This window comes from Coregonus clupeaformis, chromosome 26 (assembly GCF_020615455.1).
Source record: "Coregonus clupeaformis isolate EN_2021a chromosome 26, ASM2061545v1, whole genome shotgun sequence".
NCBI lineage: Eukaryota > Metazoa > Chordata > Actinopteri > Salmoniformes > Salmonidae > Coregonus > Coregonus clupeaformis.
In genome coordinates this window covers 18,208,303-18,220,782 of record NC_059217.1, presented here as the reverse complement: position 1 = coordinate 18,220,782, position 12,480 = coordinate 18,208,303, and the positions used below count along the sequence as shown (strand labels likewise).

At 42.9% G+C, this 12,480-nt stretch overlaps 1 protein-coding gene across 1 annotated transcript in view; it reads right to left on the bottom strand.

Annotated features, from left to right (window-relative positions):
- Positions 1-3,248: 3,248 nt before the first annotated feature.
- Positions 3,249-12,480, bottom strand: part of LOC121540434 (AP-1 complex subunit mu-2-like) — a 30,782-nt gene continuing 21,550 nt past the window's right edge. Inside the window, exons 6-12 of the mRNA XM_041849304.2 lie at positions 12,212-12,338; positions 9,011-9,153; positions 8,820-8,891; positions 8,255-8,413; positions 6,454-6,579; positions 6,187-6,262; positions 3,249-4,615 (exon numbers count right to left, since the gene is read on the bottom strand). Of these exons, the coding sequence (XP_041705238.2) occupies positions 4,593-4,615; positions 6,187-6,262; positions 6,454-6,579; positions 8,255-8,413; positions 8,820-8,891; positions 9,011-9,153; positions 12,212-12,338 (726 nt within the window). The 3' untranslated portion in view covers positions 3,249-4,592. The remainder of the gene's footprint in view (positions 4,616-6,186; positions 6,263-6,453; positions 6,580-8,254; positions 8,414-8,819; positions 8,892-9,010; positions 9,154-12,211; positions 12,339-12,480) is intronic.

Here is a 12,480-nt window from a genome sequence, read left to right as displayed (position 1 = left end):
ACAGTGGTGGGAGGAAAAACAGTGCAGTAGGGCGACACGAGAGAAACCAGACGAGAAAGAGAAAGAGAGACGGAGCTAAACCCTCAGGTGCAGTCCTCCATATAGGCCATAGGGCTTCCATACTCACAAATGTATGCTTAAACTGGAGGTTTAGACCTTTGGTTTAAATGTCTAGCAGCTAGCTTTTCTCATAGGCATACCTGGCACAATTAGCCGTCTGGCTACCATGAGTCATTTATATACAGAACAAAAATAGAAACGCAACATGTAAAGTGATGGTCCCATGTTTCATGAGCTGAAATAAAATATCCCAGAAATGTTCCATACGCACAGAAAGCTTATTTCTCTCAAAGTTTGTGTACAAATTTGTTTACATACCTGTTAGTGAGCATTTCTCCTTTGCCAAGATAATCCATCCACCTGACAGGTGTGGCATATCAAGAAGCTGATTAAACAGCATGATCATTACACAGGTGCACCTTGTGCTGGGGACAATAAAAGGCCACTCTAAAATATGCAGTTTTGTCACACAACACAATGCCACAGATGCCTCAAGTTTTGAGGGAGCGTGCAATTGGCATGCTGACTGTAGGAATGTCCACCAGAGATGTTACCAGATAATGTTATGTTCATTTCTCTACCATAAGCCACCTCCAAAGTTGTTTTAGAGAATTTGGCAGTACGTCCAACTGGCCTTACAACCGCAGACCACGTGTAACCACGCCAGCCCAGGACCTCCACATCCGGCTTCTTCATCTGCGGGATCGTCTGAGACCAGCCACCCGGACAGCTGATGAAACTGTGGGTTTTCACAACCGAAGAATTTCTGCACAAACTGTCAGAAACGGTCTCAGGGAAGCTCATCTGCATGCTCGTTGTCCTCACCAGGGTCTTGACCTGACTGCAGTTCAGCGTCGTAGCCGACTTCAGTTGGCAAATGCTCACCTTCGATGGCCACTGGCACGCTGGAGAAGTGTGCTCTTCACGGATGAATCCCGGTTTCAACTGTACTGGGCAGATGTCGTCGTGTGGGCGAGTGGTTTGCTGATGTCAACATTGTGAACAGAGTGCCCCTTGGTGGGGTTATGGTATGGGGCAGGCATAACCTACGGACAACAAACACAATTGCATTTTATCGATGGCAATTTGAATGCACAGAGATACCGTGACGAGATCCTGAGGTCCATTGTCGTGCCATTCATCCGCCGCCATCACCTCATGTTTCAGCATGATAATGCACTGCCCCATGTCGCAAGGATCTGTACACAATTCCTGGAAGCTGAAAATGTCCCAGTTCTTCCATGGCCTGCATTCTCACCAGACATGTGAGCATGTTTGGGATGCTCTGGATCGATGCATACGACAGTATGTTCCAGTTCCCGCCAATATCCAGCAACTTCGCACAGCCATTGAAGCGGAGTGGGACAACATTCAACAGGCCGCAATCAACAGCCTGATCAACTCTATGCAAAGGAGATGTGTTGTGCTGCATGAGTCAAATGGTGGTCACATCAGATACTGACTGTTTTTCTGATCCATGCCCCTACCTTTTTTTTTTAAGGTACAGTTTCTGTGACCAACAGATGCATATCTGTATTCCCAGTCATGTGAAATCCATAGATTAGGGCCTAATGAATTAATATGAATTGACTGATTTCCTTATATGAACTGTAACTCAGTAAAATCTTTGAAATTGTTGCATGTTGCATTTATATTTTTGTTCAGTATACGTTCGGTAACAAAATAAAGAATCTTAAATGGTGAGCCACCACCCAATTGCATTTCTTAAACTAGGTCAATTTGGCCACCAGAGGGAGATTTGAAAAGTGCCAACTTAAAGGTTTAGGTTGTTCCCCTTGGTCTGTAACAAGTAAAGTGTGCCAATATTTGCATGATGCATCCTTGACTAGGCTACGTACGTTAGAATTTTTTTCCAAAAGACACGTTTTCTCATATATGACCAAATTAAACATTTTTGCCTATCCGTTTCACACACATCCATGTGTAAAAAAAAAGATGGTGGTTTTGTCAAATACTGTACCTCTATTTTATGCTTTCACTGACTGGTGGTGTAATATGATTATTAGGCCCTTGCAGTGTGTTTGTCTACAAGGCTGAAGACGTAGCTCCTTATTAAATTAATTCTTAATCTTAATTTTCAAGATGTCTGCTCTTCTCGTCTCAACACACTAACACAATAAATGTAATTCTACATTTCAAAGGGATTTTTTTAAAATGTGGGATTCGAACCTTTGCTGCAAACTGGGTCAACTATCAGGAGGTAGGTTTCCTACACTGTGAGATATTTGACCAGTCACACATATGTGATCTTCTTTGACAGAAATGCCGTTGGACTTGTGTTAAAGGGATAGTTTGGGATTTTTCAATGAGGCCCTTTATCTACTTCCCCAGAGTCAGATGAACTCGTGGATACCATGTTTATGTCTATGTGGGCAGTTTGAAGGAAGTTGCTATCTAGCGTTTGCGCAATTGCTAACTAGTTTTAGCTGTTCCTGTAGATTTCCGGTCATTGTGCTAAGCTAGTTAGCATTTTCTTGCAAAACTATCTCTAACTTCATACTGGACGCAGATACGCAAAAATGGTATCCACAAGTTCATCTGACCCTGGGGAAGTAGATAATAGGCTTCATTACCAAAATTGCGAACTACCCCTTTAAGGACGCTTTTATGAAAAAGTGTTGGATCACGTCAAACTATGTCGACAATTTGAATTGGCTGATACAGAATTTGTTACCGGACATAATCATGCTGCTCAGCTGGTCATACTTAGCATAGTGGCTAATTGTGCCAGATTTGCCTATGAGAAAAGCTAATACCTAAAAAAACAGAAAGGAAAACGCTGCACACTGCTGCTCATGCTCCCAGGTGATATTTATTTATAACGTTTCGACCCTTAGGTCTTTATCAGGCATCCTACAGGTCGAAGACCTAAGGGTCGAAATGTTGTTATAAATAAATATCACCTGGGAGCATGAGCAGCAGTGTGCAGCGTTTTCCTTTCTGTTTTTCATGAGTTTTCCTACAACTCCAGCACCTGCGGAAAGTACCTGGATGTGCGTATGTTCTTCAGCTTTTGTACAAAAGCTAATACCTAGCCATTTTAAACCAAAGGTCTAAACCTCGGTTTAAGCAACAGTTCATGACTATGGACCCAGGAGGTTCAGCTCGTCTGTCCTTATCTTTCATTTGATAACATACAAATCTCAGAGATGAAAATAACCAGAAGAGAAGATACAAAGTCATTTATTTATTTATACATAGGTCCCTTTGTCTCCCATTGACTTACATATGGTTAATAAATAAGATAGAGAGATTGAAAAACACATGTACTGATCATTAAAACCCCACTGGAGAGAATATCTGAAAGAAAATTGTCATATTTGTCCTGTTCCTCATAAACAACTATTTTACAATGAAAGTGTAATACGGGATTTCATACAGTAGGCCTACACACAGCAAACGCATGCACACAACAAATTGACTAGCGTCTGGTCTGGGCTGAACCTATTCCTCTGGCAGAGACCCAAGTATGATATGAGGGGTGGTGCTCAACAGGCTACAGTAACCATACCAACCAACACCTGCTTTGGAAAAGTTGGGTGTTTTTTTGGTGGAGAAAGAGAGAAAAATAAATATAAAAACAGTAATTTTAACACATTTTGGCATACAATAGCAAGGCAAGGTCCTGTTCATACTGGTCCACCTGTATTTCTTCAAGTTTCTTTCTTTCTTTCATGTATTTTTCTCAAGTCATCTGTGCCGCCAGATAGATAAACTACTTCATTGTCAGTAAACCTAAAAAAATAAATAATCCTTCAGTCTTTTCCATATAGTTGTAAGCTGAGTGCAAATACAAAGATGGCGACTGTGATGACAATATTGTTTATTTTGTATTATTTAGTAATCATTGATCTGACCAGCTCGGTGTTCATTTCATTAGACTGAATGCGCTTACAGAAATGACCCCAGATAACATCAACTGATACCCACACCAGCCAGATATCATTTTATATCAGTGTTTCAATGTTCACAGACTTTCTACCATGTCTCACACACTGAATTCTTACGGTAAATAAAAGACACTATGCCTTGAGAATAAACAAAGTATAACAATTTTACAACAAGACCAATAGGAAACCCCTACATTCATTATTCTATAAACTGATAAAACATGTCTCCAGATGCTATAAAACAGCAAAGGTCAAAGGTGACATCAGTCGAGTTCTGAAGGGAAACTATGATAAGATCTCAATTGCATTCTCCTCTCCTCGTCTCCTTCTCAAAACCCTTTGGAGGAGAAGGTCAGAGGGGTGGGACCTCTGGCTTTCTCATCCAATGGGTTTTGAGAAGGAGACGAGGAGCGAGGACGTGAGGAGTATGCAATTGAGATCGTCACAGAGTCTTTAAGGTACTCATGTCTGCAGATCGGGGCAAGATGGATGCCTGGTCCTTTTGGAGAGTGGTGAAAGTTGCTACCCTTTCCTTGTCCTCTGTTGTCCCTCACTCCCAGGGAGCCAGAGAGAGAGAGGGGGAGGGAGTGAAGATCCATTCGTCTGGCAGCAGGCTTGCCCTTAGTTTGTCCGGAGTTGGTAATCTGCCAAAAGAGGGAGATGTAACAGTAATACATTAACACTGTTCTATGCATCATCACTTTGCCCCTGTACTGTGGCGATCACATTAACGTTCAAATTAGCGCTGTTAGCGTCTAAACCCACAAAACTGGGGCTTGGGGTGACTGTAACTTCTGCCGAGTCCCCAACAACCGAATGTTCAGGTTTTCAGGGGAAATGAAAAGAGAGCCTTTGACACGACTTCTGCTTTTGGACGTTAACATTTACATTTACATTTACGTAATTTAGCAGACGCTCTTATCCAGAGCGACTTACAAATTGGTGCATTCACCTTATAGCCAGTGGGATAACCACTTTACAATTTTTTTTTTTTTTTTTTTGGTGGGGTAAGGTGGGGGGGTGGTAGAAGGATTACTTTATCCTATCCCAGGTATTCCTTAAAGAGGTGGAGTTTCAAATGTCTCCGGAAGGTGGTGAGTGACTCCGCTGTCCTGGCGTCGTGAGGGAGCTTGTTCCACCATTGAGGTGCCAGAGCAGCGAACAGTTTTGACTGGGCTGAGCGGGAACTGTGCTTCCGCAGAAGTAGGGGAGCCAGCAGGCCAGAGGTGGATGAACGCAATGCCCTCGTTTGGGTGTAGGGACTGATCAGAGCCTGAAGGTACGGAGGTGCCGTTCCCCTCACAGCTCCGTAGGCAAGCACCATGGTCTTGTAGCAGATGCGAGCTTCAACTGGAAGCCAGTGGAGTGTGCGGAGGAGCGGGGTGACGTGAGAGAACTTGGGAAGGTTGAACACCAGACGGGCTGCGGCATTCTGGATGAGTTGTAGGGGTTTAATGGCACAGGCAGGGAGCCCAGCCAACAGCGAGTTGCAGTAATCCAGACGGGAGATGACAAGTGCCTGGATTAGGACCTGTGCCGCTTCCTGTGTTAACAAGGCGACACTCCATCTTAACTCCTCATCCACATTTATTGGATTGGTTGAACAGTGCCGAATAGAACCTCCCCCTACAGTTTTTTTCCTTCTCGTCAAGACCATTATGTAGGGGATCTAGTTTAATGCGTTTGCTACGTTAGGTTAGAGTGACTGTGATCACATTGGGGTCAGTGGAGCAGTTATAATGGCATTACAATAACTGCTTAGAACTCACTTATGAATAAGTCAACACTGCCAGTGTAAGGTATCTGAGTGTGGTGCGCTACTCTCTCTCTCTCTATCCCCCCTATCTATCTATCCCCCTCTCTATCTATCTATCTATCTATCTATCTATCTATCTATCTATCTATCTATCTATCTATCTATCTATCTATCTATCTATCTATCTATCTATCTATCTATCCCTCTCTACATCTCTCTCCCTTCCTCTCACTCTCTCTCCATCTCGCTCTCTACCTCTGCTGATTACAGTGGAAAGGTTATAGTCACCTTGGCATGCAGAGCCAAGTGACATGGAGAACCTAATGGTACCAAGGCATAATTAAAATCCCCCTTGCCCCAGCTTTATAAGGAGAGAGGTAATGGATATGAAAGCTGGGTTCACTGCAGGGCCGTATGGTGTTGAGATAAAGGGTGTGTGTGTTTCTGTGTGTATCTCACCTCCACTCTGTGTTATGTAGCGCACCCACGGTAACGCCTGATAGCCGCTCTTCTCAATGATCTTAAGATAGCGTACCTGAGGAGGAGCAAAGGACAGTTACAAAAAACACAGACACACACACACCAGAAAACATACATACTGGTGAGTCTGCTCCTTCCAGCCTGTATGCATTATTCAATGGAACTCATGTGTGGCTCTACAAGGGTTCACGTTAACAGAGATAAATGGGATCTATTAACAGCAATAAATAGGATATGTTAACTTACCTGGATACCAGATACAGTGAAATAGGGGATCTCAAAGTTGACAGTGATGGGCCTCTTCCCCTCCAACTCATCACTCTCCACACTAGGCAGCCCAAAGTGAGCCCTCATCAGGTACTCCTTGCCTCCCTACACAAACAAACACACACACAAACGTATGACTTTTATTGGGAAATCTGTGGCATTTCTCTTCTGTAGGGTTCTTTGTAACATACCTGATCTTATCACAACAAAACTAGCTAGGCTATGCATTCATATACTTGTAAAACTCTCCTCACACCTGCACTGGTGCAGGATATATCAACAGTGCACAGGACTTCCTTGTTGAATAAAGGTTAGGTAAACAACTAAAGAGGTGACTTGGATGTCGTTGGTCACACATTAAACCCATTCCCCTACCACACACATCACTATAACACCACTACACAGTTATTAAAACTGTCCATGCGGCTCTGTTGTTTCTCAAAGCCAGGAAGGATGTGGGTTTACAGCAGCAGAGAGAGTTGACAGAGTCATGCTGAATATAATGTTAATAGTCAGGCCATGGGGTTGAGTGCAGTATCCTTATCGGTCTTTATCAATATGAAGTGTTGGGGCATTTATATTTCCTCTAACAAGCCGTTATCAGACATTACTTGGCTAACCTCCCCTGGGTTCGTCTGGTGGCTGTGTAAAAACATGTTATCTATAAGAAATGTGCTGCTTCCTGTAGGAATAATGTATGTACTGCCTTCAGAGAATGGTAGGACAAGACTCTATTTTTACAGTTTAGATACCATTTAGTCAATAATTACCCATAGGGTCGTTCCACCTCAAAAAGCTCAAGAAAGAAAATAATGTTAGCGTTCCTGCAACATTATTTTGTTAAAATATAATTTGATCTCTGAGAAATTAAGCTAATTGATTGCATCCAAATTTTTACCAGAATGTTAAAGGAATAGTTCACCCAATTTACAAAATTACATTGGTTTCCTTACCCTTTAAGCAGTCTATTGACAATGTATGAAAGCAACCCATGCTTTGGTTTTGTTGGCCACGCTAACTTTTTAGCATTTGTAGCACAAATCCAATGCAAGTCAATGGTACCTATATATCAGTATTTTCACGCTTCATGTTTAAATCATCCTAAAGTATCTAAAAAATAACTCAATGATGTTACTTATAGATTATTTGGATTTGAGGTGCGAAAATGCTAACAGTCCGAGCCACAGCTCCATACAACTTGTCAGACATAGAGAACTGATGCTGTATACTCGTTGTTGGGTTGGGATTGGCGTGGGGTGTGGGGGGTCCATAGGTAGCTTTTGACCATTTCTTTGGATTCCTCATGTCTTACTCATTTTTAGATACAAGTTAGGTCCAAATCGAATGTAAGGTACTATATTTATTAATAAATTAACATGGCCAATTGGGGTGCAATCAATTATCTTAATTTCTCAGAGATCAAATTATATTTCAACAAAATAATGTTGCAGGAATGCTAATCTTATCTGTTTCTAACTATAGAAACGATTTCAGAACAATCTGAGATGGTGGGTGTGATGGCTTGCTGAAATGACATGGAATGACCACATAGCATGGTAATGAAGAGTACAACTGTTGTATAGCCCTTGTATTACTCTTGTGTGAGGAAGGATTTAACAAATAGCATCTAAAACACATTGTTACTGTTACAATAGCTATGATAATAGCAGAGGATGCACTAACAGGAATGCATTGACTGCCATCTGCAATAGGTTATTAGCATAGTAATGTTTAATTTATCTCAGTGACATTAGCTGTGCTGTACACGTAGGCTACTTACAGGGAAGGACTTGATGTTCCACTGCACCACGCTCTTCTCGGGAAGATACTTGCAGCTGCCTGTGCTCGTCTTGAATTTAGGCGAGTCGGCATCGCTGGGCACGGGTACCATGATGGCCACGTTGTTGGCAGTGGAGCGGCTCTTAAACTGACTCCTGGCCTGCAGGGTGGAGGTGAAAAGGCAAGGGTCACAGGGCTACCGACAGAGACGTGCAGTGACGGAAAAAGGGGGGGCAATTGATGGGGTATAACCCGCTTTTTACAATACAGTGATGATGACAGTCATGAGGAAAGAAACACAGTCATGGACATGGAACAGAGGCTATTGTATGAAGACTTCCTGTTCAATTATTAACTTGCTAAGAGTTTAAGGTTGAGGAAACAGTCCCAACCCAAAGGTTTTTGCACATTGAAGCAAAAATGGAAACATAACATGGATCTGGGTCTATGTACTTAAGAGATTAAGCCTGGTCTATGTACTACTTAAGAGAGGTCAGTGTTGGAGCTATGGTGAAACACAATAGATGTTGACAGTTTGACAGTGAATGATGGTGGACATCCTTTACCTTAACCTTGATCTCAACTCGGCTGTGGGAGAACTTCTCAATCACACTCTCAATCCATATAAGAGGCTTCACCTGTCTCAGAAAGGCCAGAAGAGGAGAGGAGAGAGAGAAGGTCATCAGGTTAACATTGGGCAAGGGAGGGGTGTGTGTGTGTGCATGTGTGTGTGTGTGTGTGTGTGTCTGTCACTGACCGTGGTGTTGAGGCGGTAGGACATGAGCTCACTCTCTCCGTCCGGGGGGATGAAGGAGATGGTGCGGTCGTTTTCGAAGCGAGACAGACGGACACACTGATGGAACTTGACATCCTCCAGCTCTACCGTCTTACTCTTCTCTCCTGATATGACACACAGGCAAGGAGGGGGTTATTGTAAGGCTATGTCCTAATACAGCCAACTCCTGAGAAGTGCACATTGGATAAGTGCAAAAATATCATAGCAGTCCATAGCAGTTCACCAGTCCCAGTTAAAATACTGTACATTCTGTACACCTTATTTGCCTCGGATACTAAATGAAAAATGCTCATCTCCTGTATGTTCCACTGTCATCCTTCCCGAACTGAAAACACACAGTGACACTGTACACACCACTGTTTCTTCTTCATAAGTAATACTTTATAAAGAGTTCAATCAATCAGCTCTTACAAGAGAAGGTTTTGGAAGACCACTCTCTTCAGTAGTGGATGTGGATGTGTACTGTAGTGAGAAAGCCTAATGTTCTTCTTGTTTTCCAGAGTAAATGGTCCAGCAGAGCTGCTGTTAAAAGCTCTTATAATGAATCTGGGACGCTGGGCTTTCTCTTAAATCCCCCCATGAACCTAGACTGAATAACCCTGTCCACACCAATGACAGTATATAAATGCACAGCCATCGATGGATGCACGTGACACCATCCATTCCTATGTGAAGACTCAATAGTGCATTGAAGCCAAATGACGTCGGTTAAGAGCCGTCTTATGGATACATAAAGTGTGTGTGTGTGTGTGTGTGTGTGTGTGTGACATTTCTCAGAAAAGCCCCCTCCTCCAGGGAGAGCTACAACACAGAGTCTAGTCTTTGGAGATGAGAGACCTATTAGACAGCTCAAATCCCAGCAGGTAAGCCCTTTTAGCACTGGTCCGCTACATGATGTCCCTTGTTGCATCATCACTGAGTGACTGTGGAAAGGTGAAAAAGGAGGCACAGTCCTTTATGTTTTGGCTCTAAAGGGGGTGTAGAGAGAGCGAGGTACCAGATGTAGCAGGGTTTAGGTTTATTCACACAGTCCCCTGTGGTTCACCTGAAAGGCTGTGCTATCTCCCTAACGAGGCAACATATCACTCATGTATCCATATCAGATATGAATCCTGCGTTTGATTTGTCAATTTGATCTGTTTCACCTCTCACATCTCATATCTCTCAAAATTGACTTAAAATCTCTTCCTGTAGGCGTTAAGCTCATGTGCCTTGATTTCCCTGCAATTTTCATCTGTATGATTTCCTCATACCCAGATTTTACTGTCCTCACTCTCCTGTCTCTTCCACAAACTGTATGTAGTAACATTTACAGGCTCTGACCAGAAGAGGGTGATGTTTAACCCATGTCTGTTCACACGTAGAAAGCCAGTCACAACAGTAAACGTGACTTCACTTAGAAAAAAATGCTTATTAGTAATCAAACACACAAACATTTGTGGTTGAAAGTTACTTTAGGATTGCTGTGGGGTGACCCTTGAAAGGCATCCATACATATGACATGTACAGACACGGATCAGTAAACATACAAATAAGAAAGATATTAAAGTGTATGCCTCCTCCTCTGATTATGGTACAATAGGGAGCGTGCAGAAGGCCATTTTAAATTCTCATGTTTATCTATTCATTATTTGTAGGAGTAGTTTTCCTTTTCTGTTCCAGACATCCCACTCCACTTCCAGTCCGTGGGCAGCATGCACATGAGAGGAGCCGTCCAGGGGGCATCTTTCATCTCCCGACAGCAACAGTAGCCTGGGGGAGGGATTAGCACTGGGGCTAGACCAAGGAAGAGTAATCCACCAGACGCCCCACAAAGGGCACATGAGGGGTGAGAGGGGGGACTGGGGCGGTGAAGTTGGAGGGGTGGAGGTAGGGAAGGGGAGTGGAGGCAGGGGGCAAGGGGGTGAGTTGGGCAGGATTGGGAGCACACAGATATTGAAGGGTGAGGATTTGGGCATGGGAGTGGAAGATAATTGTCCATGTTACCGATATTATGACCATCTCTCTCCAGGGCTGAAGAGTCTAATTATTTGGGTTGGGTATAATAGTCTTTACCTCTTGGTGTGCATTTACATACTTGTAGGAGTGTGTTTGTACAGTTTGTGTACTTGTGGGAGTGTGTTGTGTGTGTGTGCACTGTAACGGAAAACGGTTATTTATATGGTATTTTGGGGTATTATCAACAGTAAAATACTGTGAAACGTTTTACTGCAGCATCCTGGAAATGATGGTGCATTGTGCAAATATTTTGTGGGCGGAGAAAGAATTGCTGTATTTGGAATGATACAGTAATTCCATCCATTTACATTTACATTTTAGTCATTTAGCAGACGCTCTTATCCAGAGCGACTTACAGTTAGTGAGTGCATACATTTTCATACTGCCCCCCCTGTGGGAAACGAACCCACAACCCTGGCGTTGCAAGCGCCATGCTCTACCAACTGCTACAGGGGACTATCCCACAGAATACAGTCCCGTACCATATTTTTGGAGTGCCAAAAACCTTTTGACCACTAGTGGGTGCATGGTATTGTTGTTTCTGGCTCATTAACATACAGTATTTTGAGGCGTGCCTTGTAAGAGGCTACATTTGTTGCACCTGTTAGTGAGAATGCTGTACCAATTTAACTGGTCTGTGGTAGTAGTGACCCATCAATGTAAAATGTATAGGGGACAGATAGGAGTGTCAGCAAGTGTTAAACCTAAAATGGTTGAGCATTTTGCCATGTCCTTTTGGTCTGTTTTGCCCTGTAGTAGCTGCCAGTTTGGAAGCCTTTGTTAAGGCCTCTAGAAGTGCACGTGATATAAAACACATTACCTATCAGCCAACCTGCTTGCACCATTTCCATGTAACAGTAAAATACAAACACCATCTCCCCTCAATGAATTTAATTCATCCATCCATTAATTACGAATACAGTAGTTAACATAACAACGTTTTTTTTCAGTATAATACAGCCAATTCTTCAATATTGTAGTGTGTGTCATTAAACAGTACTTGATTTGAAACCAAATATATATTACAATATGTGTACTGCAACATGAAATGCCTCTTCGCTGCCTGTAAGTTACTGTCAAATTCACGGCAACCCCTTACAGTGTGTGTGTGTGTGTGTGTGTGTGTGTGTGTGTGTACATTATACTGCATGTGTTTTTACTCACTTCCTGTGATCTCGAAGAGCACTTTGTCGTTGAGTCCCAGTCTGAGCTCTGGCATTCCAGACAGAACCACTTTGAGCTTGATGCTGCCCACAATCTCACTACGCAGGACACTGCCGGTCGCACTTACCTAGCACAGGGAGACATACAGGGAGGGTTACATTAAAGGGCAGCTGAACTAAAAAAGAAACGTATCTGGTTGAAAACGGACTATGTTGCATCGATATTAGTCAGAAACGTTGATTCAAGTGTACAAATTTACTACAAAGGGT